At 36.1% G+C, this 18,455-nt stretch overlaps 1 protein-coding gene across 2 annotated transcripts in view; it reads right to left on the bottom strand.

Annotated features, from left to right (window-relative positions):
* The window catches only part of nipbla (NIPBL cohesin loading factor a), a 52,273-nt gene extending 37,404 nt beyond the window's left edge, over positions 1–14,869 (bottom strand). Inside the window, exons 1-8 of one of the 2 annotated variants that reach the window (XM_026240508.1) lie at positions 14,714–14,869; positions 12,690–12,839; positions 10,932–11,097; positions 7,639–7,775; positions 6,627–6,735; positions 1,734–1,888; positions 1,602–1,657; positions 608–977 (exon numbers count right to left, since the gene is read on the bottom strand). In XM_026240508.1, coding sequence (XP_026096293.1) covers positions 608–977; positions 1,602–1,657; positions 1,734–1,888; positions 6,627–6,735; positions 7,639–7,775; positions 10,932–11,097; positions 12,690–12,753 — 1,057 coding nt within the window. In that variant the 5' untranslated portion in view covers positions 12,754–12,839; positions 14,714–14,869. Of the gene's footprint in view, positions 1–607; positions 978–1,601; positions 1,658–1,733; positions 1,889–6,626; positions 6,736–7,638; positions 7,776–10,931; positions 11,098–12,689; positions 12,840–14,049; positions 14,614–14,713 lie in introns of those variants that run through there. The other variant, XM_026240507.1, reaches the window with a different exon arrangement.
* Positions 14,870–18,455: the final 3,586 nt, after the last annotated feature.

Genomic DNA, 18,455 nt, shown 5'->3' with positions numbered 1-18,455 from the left:
AATCATGGATTTAACGCGAGTTCAACGCATGAGTAGATTACATACAAAGTCAATGCAAAGACGCGATCAGACGATGGATCAGACGCGTCCTCGCGCAGGTCTAGAGATGCGATGCCCCACGTCTGATGTGTATGCCCCATAATACTAATCTTGTTGATCGTTATAATAGCATACATTTTCTGTAAAGATACGAATTAAAACAACTCACCTGTCGAGCAAAACACAAGTGAGATCGGCATCTCTTTCTAGTTAAAGTTTGTCGAGAGGCTACTTCCACATTTGTCCACAATATAACCTAACCTAACTAATATCATTGACAGGCAACTGCACTGCCCCGTGTCACTGTTTAGAATGGGAATTTTCTCATGATTTACAAGTAGTTGAAAACATTAGAGATATTGTTAGTAATCAGCTGGACAAAATATATAACACTAGCCTAATGGTTTTTGGATATTTTACTGCAAATATCTTACAAATTGTACCTTTAAGAGGAAGCAAAGTGGGAGAGAGAGAGAGAGAGAGAGAGAACGAGAGCGAGAGGAAGTTTCTATATCAGTGAACATATCCATTTTGGACACAATGTGCTTAGTGACATCCTGCATCATACCTTTATCCTGCACCTCTTTCGCGCCACGTTCTGTCTCCATGGCCGCTTCATTTTCCATCCTTTCTATTGCAGCAAGAGCCTCAACAAGCTCTCCTTCTGGGTCTGAACCGGGGTACATTCCCCCAAGCTCCACGTCTGCTGGCCTGGCCTGTGACTGCCTCAGGATCAGCTTAGTGGGGTCTTTTGTTGGCGAGCCCACAATATCATACACCGCAGCCTTATCGGCTGGGTCCCGCTCTCCCTCGTTGGGCTTTAGACCCCGCTGCTTGTCCGGGGAGCTCAGATGCATTTCTTGAGCCCCGTCACAAGGAGGAGTGTAAGGTGGAGATGACTGCAGTATGTGAGACGTGAAACCCGCCCTCATCTGATCCTAATAGTTTCCAGAGAAATCAGAACAGCTTCTTATATGAAAAGTGGTTGACCAAAACATACATTTTTGATTTGATGGCCAATGCAAATATTCTATATTCTATATTATATATATATATATATATATATATATATTATATATAAAATATTTTTTCTTTTAAACCAATCTAAAATATAATCAAAAGTATAGTAAAATACATGCATAGCAACTGTTGAAATTAAATGTATATTTATTTGACATCACATTTACAAGATTAGAAAATCATTTAAAAATTTATATTGAAAATTAAACAGATTTTATGGCAAATTTGTGATTCTGTAATCCTACAGAATTATAACCAACAGTGACATGGAATTTTTTATATATATATCTGCGATATAAAGTTAATATATATTATAGTAAAAAATGCATAGCACCTGCTAAAAATAAATATATATTTACATCCTTATTTAAACATTATATTTTTGTATTCCATTTTGTTTAAAAGAATAGGAGATCTATGCATACATGTGCTGACATTCTCGGCGTTGTCAGAATTAAAGTCCCAATATTCTGACACATCAGCAAAACAGAAAAACTGGTGACTGTTGGTAGACTATTAATGTAGAACAAACTTTTAAATACCTTATTCTCGTGAACATTTCTCATGCCTCCTGGAATCATCGGGCTTGCTACTGAACCTGTAAAAAAAACAAAGTTTAAATAAGCCAGAGAACCGACTATGGAAGAGGTTCTCTATAGATCTGTCCTGCAGACCTTGCTGTAGATGCTGGTGTTGACTGTAGGCTGGAGGGTGTGGGTACTGTCTGTAGCCAGTAGCAGGGCTCTGAGGGGCATAAGGGCTGGGCACTGGGCTGCTCTGCTGAGGCAGAAACCGTCCACCAGAACCAGACTGTCCCGGCACAAAGCGCCTATCACAAGGAACATGAAGAGACATGGTCAACAGAGAGATTTTAATAAATCTACTTGCCAACACTGATATGTAAAAAAAGGAATAAGGAATAAACATTTTAAATTCAAAAACAGAAAATAGTTATTTTAAACTGCACTGTGTTTTTAATTAAATAAAAAGCAGTAATAGTAATAATAAATACCATTAATCATAATTATTATAAATTCTAAAACAATTCCAATTATTTATAAAGTTATTTCTAAATAAGAGTGTACTCACACTAGCCAGTTTGAACCGTGCCCGAGTGCGTTTGACCACCAAAGCGCGGTTCGTTTGACTAGTGTGAGTGCTCCGAACCGTGCCCGGGCGCGGCTCGATTAGCCGGCCCTGGCCCGCTTGGAAGAGGTGGGCCAGGGCACGGTTCAGTTGGACTCGGGTGCGGTTGGCATGCAGTGTGAGCGCTAACCGTTCAGGAGCACGGAAAAGGACGCGTTGCGTCACGGTTTTGCGATGCTCCAAAACCAACATGGCGGGGAAAGAAACGCTTTGGTCTACGGCAGAGGTGCAAAACGCATAAAAACTCAAAACTGCAAAGTCCTTGCTGCTCTTCAGCTGGTCCCTTGCAAACATCCTCATACGAGCAGCACGATTACGTGAAAATTTTCTCACCACTAAGGCGACACATTTGTTTAACAACAGGCTGTGAGAGGGCTGTGGACCAAACGACACAAAATTATCCACAAATAAAATAGAGCAATGGACTCCATTGTGTTCAGAGAGCGCCGCTCTTCCTGTTTATCCCGAAACCGTCGCACCATAATGACGTAAGCGTGCTTTGGCACGAATGCTGAAACCCTATATGTGAGTGCAGGCCAGTGGGGGAGTGGGGAGGGGGGACAATCGTACTCTGGCTGGTTCATGGCAACCGTGCCTAGTGTGAGTACACCCTAAAATGTTACTATTGTAATATTTAAATGTAAAATGTTACACCAACAAGCTGTTATTTTATCTGAAAGCTACACAAAGCCCTTCGGGTTTCTCTTTACAAGCTTGGAAACAAGGTTGGAGCAAGTTGTGTTTCCAAATGGATGTTATAAGAGATCAAACTCAGAGCAGATGAGTAAAGAAGTATTTACTGTGAGATGAGCCTCACTAAGGTACTGAAAACACCAGATTATGAGCTGCTCATATGTAAAAGTGTAAAGTGCCTCACTTCACTATTGGGAAACATGCAACGCTTTTATTTAATTCAATCACAGCCTTTGCAATTTGATATTCACACTATGAAATAGTGTTGTCAAAAGACCCGGTACTTCAGTACCAAGTCGGTACAAAAAAAAATGAAAATGTGACGGTACCAGGTTTCTTTAAGTACCAGTGGTAACGAGTACCCGGTCAACCACCTTGACACACACAGCGATATGATTTCCGCAAAGCAGAAAACGCGGACGGAATCTCAAAATCCAGTCATGAAAATGAAACTTACATTTTAATATGAACAGTCACGGAATTTGTAAAAGTTAGCATAAATTAATCAAATAAAATGTCCATATGAACAAGTATCTGTAAATGTTAAGCCACAAAAGTTGTTCTGCGCGTCTCTGTGTGAATGAATGAATGAATGAATGAATGAATGAATGAATGAATGGCGTGTGGGTTTGTTTACTACATAGACTGAAGCGCGTGAAGGCTTGTAGTAATTTCAGCATCTGCCATCTCAATGAGGACATAAATACATAAACAACATCACTAGAACTGTTCTGAGTCACTTCACAAGCATTTTACCATTTCATTTGAGTAAAACCAGTGTCAACTTAAAAGGTATTCATGGCAACCTGTCAAAACAACCCTCTACATTGCGAGTAAATCACTCGCATATGGGACTAAATTTTACTCTGGGCAAATAAATTATGCCTATTGTTAGCCACTGGCTAATAAATTCTAAGATTTTACTCGCCAGTGTGAGTGTTCAAGGCTATTATAAGATTAGCACATTTTCACTCACTGAACACTGACTGAGCGCTTCAGAGTTCTCTCTCCATCAAGCGACCTGTACTTTTCAGTTAATCTCAATGGACGCACAGCGAACCTGTATTTAATGAACTGTAAACTCTGTGTGAAGGCGCACAACTCGCTGTTACTGATAGCGCTGTTTCTCACACATGCATCGAGAGAGAGCGAGAGTCTTACCACGCTGAATCAACGCGCTACATGTAAACTATATTCTTTGTTGTATTTTCCTGTCAAAATAATGGAGAACAAGCAGAAGATATGCCGGTTTCGCTGGTAGTTGGCAGAGCTAATGCGCAAATGGCAATTTCATTGGCTGGCGCTCATCTATTACTATCCCTGTATTGAAAAGCAAATCAGTTTGACCGAACGCAGACAACGTGATTAATATTCATGAACCCAGCAGCTCATCAATCCATAGTGCATTGTATATTGTTAGTATGGTGGTAGAATTAGAAGTAGTATTATCTTTTAATAATAATATGATCTATTACTTTTTTTTTTTTCAAATATGACGAATATGCATTCATACATTGTTACCAAGTTTTAGTTTTGATCACTAAAGTTCTATCATTAAATAGTGCTTAATACAATAATATAATGCTTGATTGACTAAGAAGCTAAGATTTAAGAAACTGTGCCATTTTACAAAGATAAGCTGATTGGAATTACATATGGGTTTTACTAGCCACTGGCAATAATTTTGCCAAGGTGAGCGTGGAGGATTGCAAAATAAAAGTTAATTTTTACATAAAGGCATTGTGCTAGAAATATTACTATTATTTAGTAAAATGTATGTGATACTGCTACTACTGTTGAAAAAATTAATAAAACTTAATTCTTTCAAGAAATAAATCACACAATATTTCTTCCATGTTTTAATTTTAATAGCAAATCCCCTTTATTTACCAAAAAATAAAATGTGTTTAAATTTCATTAATTAAAAGACTAATTAAATTTGGGTGAAACTTGTTTACTGTTTTTTAGTGCTGGGGTGTTTATTTTCGTTACGATGTTCATTTTGAATATACCGCCATACGGGTGTATTTAATTACTTAGCGTTCGAAACAAACGTTATGCTGCACCATGGCCGTGCAACACTGTTTCAGACGGACCCTTTACAATGTTGCACTTCTAAGCACTTCTAAGCGGAGCGTCGTTTTTTTACGATTTTTTACGTACCGAATCTATTTTTGCTGTGCTGCAGACACTGAATTAAATTGAAATCGCTGTTCATGGGAAAAATTTACATGGATATACATGGAAACGCAGTCACATGGGTTTTTGGCTAGGTTTAAAACAAGAAAAAGAGCACTTTTAGACAAACAAGGAAAACAATATATATGTTCACTTTTATGGAAGCAGAAAAACAAAGTTCATTAAGACCCGTGGGATTGCTTGTGATAAAAATTTAAATGCAAAATGCACAAGACTGTTTCTGTCTGTGGTGTTTTAATTTTAAATATTTTAATGAAAAAAGTAGGCTAAATATTGTGTTTAAATGTTTTGCCGCTTGCTTCAGCAGCATATTATACAAACCTAGAAGCAAAATGCATTAATAATGCATTGTTTATATTTATTGAGTTTAAACTAATGTGTATATGAAAGATTGTTACTGTTCTGTGATAAAAGACTTACAATGCTGAAAAAAAAAAAAAAAAAAAAAAAATATTATTATTATTATTATATAATATTATTATTATTATTATTATAATAATAATATATATATATATATATATATATATATATATATATATATATATATATATATATATATATATATATATATATATATATATATATATATTTTTTTTTTTTTTTTTTTTTTTTTACATGATATGAAATCAAAACAAATGAACAAATGTTGTGTTTGTGGACTAAACCGACGCGGACCAGTAGCGGACTGTAAACGCGTCCTGTGTGAAAGCACAACGAGTCCGTGTGTGAAACAGGCGTTACAGCCAAAAAGGAAGCCTGGTCTGTTGTTTGGAGGTTTTTTGGTTTACAAAAATCCAACGTCGACCAAACATCCATTTTATGCAAGTGCTGTCGGGCTAAAATTGTCGAGCCAAAGGTGGCAACACAAGCAATTTGCTCCAGCACCTCAGCCGCAAGCACATCTTGGAATATCAACCAGCAGAAAATGCATTGTACACCTGATTATGTATAAAAAAAATAAAAAAAGTCATAAACTGGAAAACCGGGTATAATAATAAAAATAAATAAAACGTGATATACATTTTTGGTCAAACTGCCCAGCACTACTGTTTTTCATAATTATATTACTTGTAGAAAACTTTAAACACAATTGTAAATAAGTATGAAGAATGGCATTGGTTTTATTTTTAGTGATAAAAAGTTTTTTTTTTTTTTTTTTTTATTAGCATATTTTTTTGTTTTGCTTTGGTAACGAAATTGGTACCGAGAACCGGGGATCGGTTTCACTGGTATTGGTACCGAATACTGGAATTTTGGTACCGTGACAACACTACTATGCAACAACAAAATCTCAGGTTTTCATGATTAATCATGATTAATCAAGTTTTTCCTTAGCACAGCATTAATTGCTTAATTCCAAATCACATACATATTAAATCATACATGGTATGATAAAAACATACTGCATGATGGCTTTAATTGTAAACAACAGCAGTTGTTGGCTAGCTTCATATGATAAAAAATAATGAACATGACAGATAGAATCAAATGTTACTCCACATAAAAACTGAATTAGAAAGCAGACTCACCCAGAAGGGCTGTGGGACATAGAGGCCTGGTAATTGGCAGAAGCTGGACTTCCCTGCATGGAGCCATGCGTGATTTTATACGGCGGTACCATTGACTGCTGACTTATACCTGTGAAATACAAGAGTTTGAAAAATAGTCTGGATGAGAAACAACTGGCAGAAAAGCTACTATAACAACATAACATCACTTGAGATGGTTACTGAAAGTTTAAAGACTGGCAAGGTTCCAATAAGCCATATCAAACCATTACATCATCTTTGCTGCTCTGATATATTAGAGTAGCAAAGAATGAAATAATGCATTATGTCATTGAAATGAAATCCCAGAACTTAAAACAAAAACTATTTATTAACTAGATATTGAATATGTCTAGTTATATTAAATCCTTTTTTAAATGATTCTTTCATGCATTTTTTTGTGACATTTCCATCATTACATGGTAAAGTATGTTGTCCAAAAGTAGACAAAGGTTTCTATTTATTTTTAGGCACTAAATTATTTTTATTTTTTAATAGACGAGTTTGCTGTGCTTAGCAAACTCTAAATTCACAATACACATGTCCTGGCACAAGTCAGCATGGATTTTTTTGCGATCCTGTCAATGTAATGCAGACTTTGTAAACAACAATATTACATGTGGAAAATATATCTGTTTATATGCTTTTTATATTAAAAAAGTTGGATTTTATATACTGACATTTTTGGCATACATAACAAGAAACAAATTCAGATAAATTATTTCTCCTTAAAGTACATTATGGGGAAATAATTCACTTGATTTAGTTTCTTCTCGGTTTCATAAATGTTATCTTCTTTGGATAACTGAAGGTCAGAGAAAAACAATGCCTCTTTCTGTAGTTCTGATGGGAAAATCATGTTCTAGGTAGAGGAAAGGGAGACAAAGTCTGTCTTATCAGAAGGAAAAAAGCCGCAAAAATAACTACAAATTCAGTGCAATCTATCAAGCTTGTAGAAGTATAATTTTCCCTATGTGCTTGGATTGACTCGTACCCGCCTGGGCCTGATACTGGGGAGTGCTTGGTGCGGTCTTATTCCTGAAGATGTTGGGGTTCCTAGACAGCAAAAGCTGTAGCAGCACTGGTACATCTCCCTCCAACTCATCACTGCCAAGGCTGTCCTTCAGCTCTCTGAGGAAAAATATATCAGAGTTGACGAACTTGCACACCACTGAAATAATACACAGTGCCCTATGATTTCCACAATGCGTAAAACAGCACAATAGCACAAATAATTGTAGAATAACTAATTAATAGTTTCCGGCATTTTATATAATTGTTCGACAATGTTTTTATTTTTTCTTTGCCCCGAAATACAATACAAGTCTTCAGATGGAAGATGCTTGTTTTATTGCTTTCCTACTGATACGAAGACTCTGGGTGTGTAACAGGATTATCTTGATGGACAAAACGTTTACATTTCATGAACTATGAATGAACTTAGAGCTTGTTTTTTGCAATAATCCAAAAGCCTATGGAAAAATCATATTGGCATTTGTCGAGGGAACCAGCGCAATGCTAACAGCCAATCAGCCTACAAAGTGATGTCAATTGGTGCTTTCCCACTGCATGGGACGGCTCTGTATTTTTCACTTTTGGGGGGGGGTTTCCACTGTGTATAGTTCCTGGTACTTTTTATAGTACCACCTCAGCTAAGGTTACAATTGAACCATACAGTTACCAAAACATGACGTGTAAACTCTGACGATCACTGGTTGGAAAGAATCGTTGATTCCTGCGTCACTGAACTTGCAACACAAAAGAGCCGCTAGATTTAAATCAGCACAGATCGAATGCAACTATTTTGAACGTGCACACCTTTTTTAAACAACCAAACAGTTTTGTTGTCTGTTGAGGAAGTACAGACATTCCTCTCATTGATAAAGTGGAAAAGCGTCAATAGTTATAAAATATATAACATGATAATGAGAACACTATTATAATAAAACGTTAGGAATTCTTTTGGTTTTGTTTCCGTGTTTCTGCGCGTTGTTGCGGAAAAAGCCAAGAGCGCATCCATAACAGACGTTACACATTCTGATTATCACGTAACTTAGTTTGAGTTTATGTATGCATTTGGTCTTTTTGTACGTATATTCAGCGCGTTGTTACAGGAAGAGCCAATAGCGTATCCACACATCTGACTATTTGGGGTTTGTAGCGCAGGTGCACTGCAATATTTGAAATAGTCTTCTTCTGTTGTACACAGTGAAGGCGAGCCAGTGGATATCATACAAGCAACGTGCAAACTTTGTGCAAGTCAAACTTATGCCGTTAAAACATCTTTAACCATGATAGTGAAAGTAAAAACTGACGGCACTTTTGGCATCTGAAGACGCACACAATAACAGTGCATATTCTATCAGAGACGACGAGAGATGATTCTTTTTCTTTTAAATGTATTTCTTTAATGTTTCTCTTGTGGCCCGAACATAGTGAAAACAATGAGAAGAAATGTATTTTGTACTGAACAGGCTTTATGTTTGATTGATGTTAAAGTGTTTAACACTTTTTTTAGGTGAGACTTTTTTGGTAATCAGGCTCTCCAAAATTGTGGATTTTAATTTATCAGCCATCATATCGGTTATCGGCTTTAATTTTTTTAATAAAAATGTTAATATCGGTGCATCCCTATAATAAATAAATCTCATTTTAAACTGTTTAACTGATAGTATTAGTATTAATCGGTCAAAATTCTTAACGGTCGGTTAACAGTTAAAAGGAACACCCCTAATATGAAGTCTGAATGTGTGAATGAGTGGCACAGTTTTATATACTACATTAGGGTTTTGCCGATTAAGAAATTTTCTCACCGGTTAATTGACGTGTTACAACGGTATTACCGGTATCCCCAAGGGACGTTCCCTCTTTTTTTCGCTTTTCTTTGATTTTAAATATTTTATAAAAGTGCAGTGCGCATTTTACTTTCACTTTCAAATAGCAGCAATTCTGCGTTAAGCAATTGTTAGTTTTTAGTTTGTTTGAATTTTCCCTCTTTTTCAATCTTTCATTGATTTTTAAATAGCTTAAAGGTGCCGTTCGCATTTTACTTTCACTTTTGATTTAGCGGCAGTTTGGCATCAATTGCTTGAATGCAACAACAAAATACAACGTCAAACTCACTTTAGCCTATTTATAAAACATAAAACTTTTATTTAAAAAAATATACCATGCTATAGGGCAGGCTCTGCCTAATATAAAATAACTTGCATTAGGTTTAAATAGGTATACAAAACATAATAAGTAAATAAGTAAACATGTATTATATAACCAAATAAAAATAAAAATGTAGAAAGTTTATTAGCAAAAGGAGTAAGAAAGCTTTGAGGCACGGCATACACCTTGATGTCAAATAAAATAAATAAACACAAAGTTAAAATAAATTAAAAATCAGCAAACAACGTGAAGGCAATTAAATAAGAAAAAAAAAAAACTTCCAGAAATCACCTTAGATAAATGGCAGAAGTCAAAAGGCTTTTTGCATCTTGTTTGTCTCATCTCACTCTTCTCCTCACTGGAGATATTAAATCTGATCTGTGATGCGACTGTTGTTCGGCACACTGCATTGAGCAGCTGCAATCAGTTTTTAATTGTAGTGTCTGTTCTTTTACTCAACTTAATGATTTTTAATACTGTAAAAAATCTAAACGACAGTAAGGGTATGAAATATTGTGAACTACACACAAAAATGCAAAGATCTTCACTCCAGCCAATCAAACATTTGGTTTAACTTGAAGAAATTATGAAAAACATATAACTACTATACAAGTAGAATGCATTTTTCAGAGTGACAACAACAGTCTATTAAAATATTTTAGGAATATAATTTTTTTTGTCCACATTTACATTTAAACTGTAAGCTGTGCAGCACTTTAAATGGTTCGGTAAAAATTGGGATTGATCACATTTCATTTGATTACACTTCAAAATATTTATGAATTCATATGCATGCTTTATTAGTTTTATGCATTCATTTGATTAGCACCATTTTTGATTCAATAATAAAACACAATTTCTGAAAATTAAAACATTTCATAGCCCCTATTATCCTCCAAAATAATTTTAAGTAATTAAGTAAATCAAGTTTGATAAGTTCAATTGATTATAAACATCTGTTTTGATTATTAAAATTTCATTAAACCATTAAAACAGAGTCCAGAAAAAAATAAATGTAAAACATGCAATTTGGGAAACATTTTTTTTACTTGGAGCAGAGAATTCGATTTAGAAAGAGCAGGCATATAGAGAAATGGCGTATGTAATGGGCAAATGTAAGCAGAAACTCACATGTGCTCCATGGAGACCTGGCTGAGGCTGCTGGCGAGCTGAGAGACCAGAGTTTCATCCCTGCAGCCCATCAGACGCCCCACTTCCTCGGCTACACGCCCACTGTACAGCAGGCTCTTAGTGGTGGTGCCCGGTAAAGGGGAGGGCAGGGGCAGCTGGTTCAACACTGTACACACAAACAGAAAGTGATAAGGCAAAGCTTTCTTTATTACATGAACCCCCAAGGTAGAAATCTAACAGCCACCTAAAGTGCAGTCAGAGATGTTCTGATGCATCCAATCTAAATAACCCTCTACATAGCCTACATGAATCAGAGTCCAAGAAAGCAATGTCTTATCAGCTAAACCTGACGATAATCCAGATGTTGCAGCAAATTATCTAATATAAACGATCACTCAAAAGTTTGGGTTTGGCAAGATTATTTTTACCTTTTGCTGGATGAAGTAAATACTTCAATTCAGAATGGATGGTATAAAGAGTCTACTGAAGGTTTAAAATGCTAATAAAATATTTCAGCACAATTATTTTAAACATTGATAATACAAAATGTTTCTTTAGCAGATTTAGATTGTGACATTGAAGACTGGAGTAATGATTCTGAAAACACGGCTTGACGTCAAAGGAATACATTTAATTTTAAAATAGATTCAAATTAAAACAGTCATTTTTAATACAGTAGTCAACATTGTGGATCAGAAAAGTTAATCAAAGTTGTCCTAAGACAAGAACGCATTTTGGTTTTAAGACAACTTTATTGAAAGGTTTTGATCCACTTCAATGTTGACTAGTGTTTTTGCAGTATTTTGATTAAAGAGATGCATCCTTTGTATGCAGAGTTAACTTAAATCTGACCAACCCCAAACTTTTGAACGGTAGTGTAAATAATGAAAAACAACAACAAAAAACAACTATTTTATGATGTAAGAGCCTTATTAAAAACAAAGCATTCAAGTATCTCATAACGCACTGCTCAATTTAACATTCAGACTTTAAATTCTGAAATAATACATGTATACTTGTGAGTTCAATAATTAAGTATATGATAAATTGTTTTAAAAATCTTAAAATCCTAAAATTCTTTTTTTACTTTTTTCCAGAGGAAACATTCCTGAAGACTTACAATGAACTCATATGCAAAATGATCTGCTTCCCACAAAAATGTTTTATAAAAAATACTACAATTTTGGAAGTAAAAACATACTACCCATATTTTTTTAAATAGCGCCACCAATGCAAAGCTTGTATTTCTCTCTACAAGCTGGAAAAAATGTCTACAATTGAATATTAATTTTTCATCTTCTGTTGTGAGCTATGAGGTCATTATATGCTTTTGTTGAAGCCCATAAAGCACCACAAATAATGTAATCGAGTCAGTAACCCTTAATATTTAAATATATGCATATATATATGCATATTTTGCAATACACCAAAAATAAATTGTTTCTATAAATAAATAATATTTTTTAATTAGCTGTTTTATATTTTCCATTGATTTCAATTTGATTGTTATTTGCAAAGTTTTATGTGATCGTAGTTTGTCTCACTAAAGCCCTTAAGTCCTGTAACTGTTGTTGTTTTGCCCAATTTTCCAATATTTTTTGCTCCAATTTAAGGATTAGAAGGTTGTTATAATGTTGGGTTACTTCCTTTCACAAAATCCTTTTTAAAATCCCAGTGGGATAAATTAATAGAAAAAATACTTCCAAAAGCAACGATGCTGAAAGCGTGAATTAAGAATAGTGGGATTAGGGTACTTACAGTCAGTGAGACCAGCGATCCCAGCAAGGGTTGTGATGGGCACATGTGGCATGTCCCCATTCATACTGACGGCTGGGCACAGAAGTCTTACGCACACAGAGTTCCACAGAGATATTTAACCGCTGACCATCCCTCACATCTCACTCAATCCTAAAGGAACAAAAGAGATGAATGAGGTTGTGATATGGGATGTTGTCTAACAAGCTTAATTTGTTTGTTACGGAGTCTCAGTCAATTTTGTGCATAGTTCAACAGTCACTATATTTCCTGGCAGAATCAGTCCACTCAGACATACTGTCTGTAACAGGTGTATTGATTTTTGTGTGCACTAACTGCCACGTAGAGGAGCATTATGTGAGTCCAATAACATTACTATAGTGCAGACAGCCTGATGGACACACCCACTCTGGACAGACAGAGGATGGACCATGGACACACCTCTCATTAGATATGCAAGCCCAGCCCTGTCTCTCTCAAGGGACCAATGACAGCTGGGAGATGGTAAGCGCATAGTAAGCACAAACGAGCAGATGCAAAGATGCAGACCTCACATAATCAAGCAAGAACACCTTTTAAGCACATTCAAAACCTCATACTACATCACTGCTCATGGGACAGCAATTAAGCAGTAAGTATTTATGTTTCAACAACTGCATTTTAAATGATAAAAACCGCTTTTGTAGTATCAAAAAACAATTCTGCAGACATTTCCGCATCCGGGCTATTTAGAGTGCATTAATATTCATGACTCATTTGCATGTGAAACTGTATTCGAAAGGTAAACAGTGCAGCACTGAGCTAAGACGATGCAAAACGGGGTACTTCTGTTGCACTGGCCCCTTTAAATGCCAATACTTGACTTTACATTCATGAATCCATTCCAATGATTTGCATGCAGGTTTTATGACAACAACAACTCGACAGCGACATTCCCATAATACACCTTTTCATAATCAAACATTCTGTCGCTAAAAATTTAAATTCAACAATCAGGAACGTTTTCAACATCTCCAGCAATAAAGTGTTTATATTTCTTACCGAAAACAGATGCAAGCGACTTTGACTTGGCTTAAGTTCTGAATGCAATTATCTGCCCAATTTATAGTATTATTCTCGAAATCATTAACGCAATGTGCAATTAAAAGATATGACAGGTCATACAGTGGAGTGAAGCATCACATCTGTGCAAACAGGTTAACGTAAACACAAATTGACCAAAAACACAAGTGTTGACAAGTCGATCACCACAGAGAGGAACCATTCATCCTCAAAGCGTTTCACTGACGTTTATTCAGCCATAATGACTCAAAACATGGCTAACACAGCTACGTTATGAACACTAGTGAATGTAAATATTTACCTTAACACGCGTTCAAGCCGTTCGTGGGTTATCGAGAGATGCTTAGAAATGATTTAGATTATTAGCGTTAGCTCGGGATTTAATAGATTCCTTGAAGAGACTCGCTAGTTAGCATTGCTCTGATCTGCTATGTGAATTCTTACAGAAACCCGATCCGCCCGTGGTCTCTCTTATTTAAATAACATATTTAGTTATCTTCTACACGGTTTTCTGTGAATAGTTCAGTCGTTTAGTCTACTAAACGATAGCTGTTGCTATGCTAAACACTGGCCAGGGCTAGTTCGGCTACGCACATCTTTCTATCTCCGCGCGCGAACAATAAAAACACTTTTTCGCTGCCCTCCATTCGCTCCTTCACACTGTACGTGACGCGACGAAACGTTTTCGGTCATTACAAGGAGCGTGGGATATCTGTATATAATCCGTTTGAGTTCCCGCACAAAAGCGCTCGCCAGTGTTTGTGTCGGGAGGCCTCCGCGAGCTCCGCAGAAGCCTCGGACTCGACGCAGGGGGGCGCGCCGGAGGAGAGCGACTAGTCGAGCCGTTGCGACGTTCGTCTCCTCAGAGCCGTTCCGTCGAGAAAAAACAACTGGAAATGTGTCGAAATGTGATAAGGAACGCGAAGACGGCCTTAGGATAAATTGTGACAGGGTTTGATATTTACCTTAGCTTGGGGTAACTTCAAAGAAGAAAAAATAAGGGGACTGTTGTTGGGATGAGAGGCTGGTTATCGGTCTGCTGTGAGTCTCTGGCTCCCCCTCTCTGCTATAAACAGATCAGCGCGGGCTAGTGGGGTTTGTTTAGCCGAGCCAGCTAACAACAAGCCAACTCTATCTTTTGCCGCGTTTCCACCGAAATTACCCGGAACATTTGTATCAGGAACTTTTTTTCCCAGGAACTTTTTTCCCCCCAGACCTGTTGCTTTCTGCGTTTCCACCGCGGTGTAAAGTTCCGGGTAGATTAGGCAAATAGACTGGTGACGTAGGTCTGCGCGCATTTCTCAATACAAAGTACTGCTGATTTAAAAAAAAAAAAAAAAAAGGTACGCTGATTTTGGACGTGCATCACGGTAGTTAGTTCTGACTTCCTGCATTCGTCTTGGGAGTGTGATGTCCGCGACGACGCAAGTCCGGTAAATCTATAAACAGCAGCGTACTTGATAACTTCAGTCAGCTCGTCTTGGCTACTGCAATTTTCCTTACTGTATTACAATAAAACGAAATATGATATCAAATACCACTGCCTCCTTTCGTTTTCATTTAAGCATAATAACAACTGCAGAAATGTACTTAGTTCAGGGAAATGTGTATATGCAGCCATTACAATGAAACTAAATATTATATAAATTTGCCTTTTTTATTTTCATTTTAACATATAGATAAATTGAATACAGACCAAAGAAAATCTGTTAGATTTACCCCGCAGCTGAATTATATGTTATGTTTAACCACTAAAGACACATCAGAGCCAGGGGCACATACCAGAAGGTCTATCCCAGGAGAGGCTGCTTCTCGGCGGATAGATGAGGACTGAGCTCCCGCTGATCGAGTGGAGCTCACCGTCTACGAGATCGGCGAAACACATTTTTTAAATAGGCGCTGTCTTTATAAATAAACCATAGATTTGAGTTTTAAACAACTACTTCTCGCCTGAAATACTTTTAAAATTACATTTCATGACACAATAACAGTAATATTTGAAAATGATCCGAATAAATGGTGGTTGAACTCAACCAATGCTGCGTGAACTCAGATCGCTTTGGCTACTGCAATTTTCCCCTCAGTATATTTACAATAAAACGAAATAGGATATAAAATACCACTGCCTCCTTTCGTTTTCATTTAAACATAATAACAGCTGCAGAAATGTACTTAGTTCAGGGATATGTGTAACGTTATATACAGCCATTACAATGAAACGAAATATTATATAGACTTGCCTTTTTATTTTCATTTTAACATATAGATAAATTGAATACAGACCAAAGAAAATCTGTTAGATTTACCCCGCAGCTGAATTATATGTTGTTTAACCGATAAAAACACATCAGAGCCAGCGGCACATATCAGAAGGTCTATCCCAGGAAAGGCTGCTCTCTGCGGATACATGAGGACTGAGCTCCCGCTGATCGAGTGGAGCTCACCGTCTACGAGATCGGCGAAACACATTTTTTAATAGGCGCTGTCTTTATAAACAACAGATTTGAGTTTCAAACAACTACATTCTCGCCTGAAATACTTTTAAAATAACATTTCATGACACAATAACAGTAATATTTTGAAAATGTTGATCCGAATAAATGGTGGTTGAACCCAACCAATGCTGCGTGAACTCAACCAATCAGCATGTTTAGCGCCAAAGTCCCGCCCCCGAAAGTTCCGGAACTTTAAAAAAGTACCACCTCGCCAGCAGGGACTTTCTGGGGGGCATTTTTTTACCCGGAACTTTTATTTAGTTCCTGGTTCCTGCGGTGGAAACACACCAAGTACCGGACCAAGTCCCTAGTTCCTGGGTAAAGTTCCTGCGGTGGAAACGCGGCTTTTATCTGGGGTGGGGAAGGTCAGGCTTTCTCTCATCACACTTTAAATGTGTTTCATAACGGACCCGAGTTTAATTCAGCTCCTTGTGAACCCATCGACGCTTGTAGAACACAGTCGCTTACGTCTTTGTTTACCAACAAAAAACCCGACAACTGATGCTTTGTCGCCAGTTAGAGGGAATTGTAGGTTGACCGGAAATACAAATACTAATAACGTGATTATTTTCCCGCAGACACTGTTGACGATTTCCAGCTTTTTCCCATCAGGTGCGACAAAACCCTTTAACTAAGATCGAATTAGTATAAAAAAAAAAAAAATATATATATATATATATATATATATATATATATATATATATATATATATATATATATATATTATTGGACATCCCCAATTATTACATATCGTATAATAGTGTAATAATCATGTAATAGCGTTCACAATATATTTGATAATTAAATCACATACTTTAGAATGTAGAACCCTCATTTAATTTTTTCACATTCAATACATTGATATGCATCGTACTTTGTGCATGATGTGTGTGTGTGTGTATATATATATATATATATACACACACACACACACACAGCGTTCTGTATATGAAGTTTGATGAGTATTAATTATAAAGTATATTGCGAATAACGCTATTACATTATATGTATTGATGTGGATATGTATATATTTATTAATACATAGATTAGTTAAAAAAAATAACGTTAATATAATGTATATTATATTAATATGCAACCATCTTTATATATGACAAGTAATGGGAATCCTTACACTAGTTGTATGATCATTACCTTAAAAATAATGTTTAGGTATCTTTTTGAATAGAATATCGGATAAACTCAAATATGCTATTGGATATTAAAAAACTACACATTATTGCAATTTCTGATGGGTTTGGGAGGGCACCGTTAACAGACTTGTGTTCTTGTAGGAACTTCTTGTAGGTTATAACTTGACCTAGAGCCTTGTCCTTTGAGCCTTTCTGTAGTTTCACTTCTCACCACTGGAGGGCGACTTAGTATAACAATTATGGCTAGCGGACACACCTGTAGTTTATTAACGACTTTATTTTAAATTATTTGTCTTCTTTAAGACACATAATTCTGTGTAGCTATATGAAATATATGAGCTATAATACTGTGGCTTCCATTGCCATTAATTTTCATATATATTTCAGTGCTATTCAAGTCCAAACTAAAAACCAATACAAAAGTTTTGTATAAAAGCATCTCCAAAACCAATACATGCAAATCATGTATTTTAAAATGGACAGTTGTTGTTACTTTTTCTTTAGCATGTCTATGTAAAGCACTTTATATACAAAAGGTCTATATGAATCAACTTTTCTTTACATTTTGTTATAGCACAGTATGTAGTGACATGCATACATTGTTTTTAGTTTGGAATATGTGTCAAAGCAAAATGTTTGCTCAGTAACTGTATAGTTATGTAACACTACGAGATTTTTAATGTGTTTGGAAATGCAAAATATACTCACACTCACCTCAAGAAAAGTACTGGTATCGGTCAAGAAGGACATGATACAATTGTGTCAACTAGGTTTTGACATGAACAGAGATTAGATTGATTAGACATTATTATTATGGTAACACCATGTGCTTGATAAGAACAGTAGAGTAGTGAGCGATTGAGAAATGTCAAGGATGAGCAATTCAAGGCTAATAATTCTGCAGAACTGGTGCTACATTAAGTATAAAACATTTAACTCCTATATTGTCACTTCAAAGGTAAATTTATTGTTTTTTTGTTTGTTTTTTAAATGAAGGAATAGTTTAAAGGAATTTACTATTAATTTGCTAATAATACACTCACTCTCAAGCCATCCATGAC

This window comes from Carassius auratus, linkage group LG30F (assembly GCF_003368295.1).
Source record: "Carassius auratus strain Wakin linkage group LG30F, ASM336829v1, whole genome shotgun sequence".
NCBI lineage: Eukaryota > Metazoa > Chordata > Actinopteri > Cypriniformes > Cyprinidae > Carassius > Carassius auratus.
Note: the sequence above shows the minus strand (reverse complement) of the source record. Positions and strands in the feature narration are given on the sequence as shown.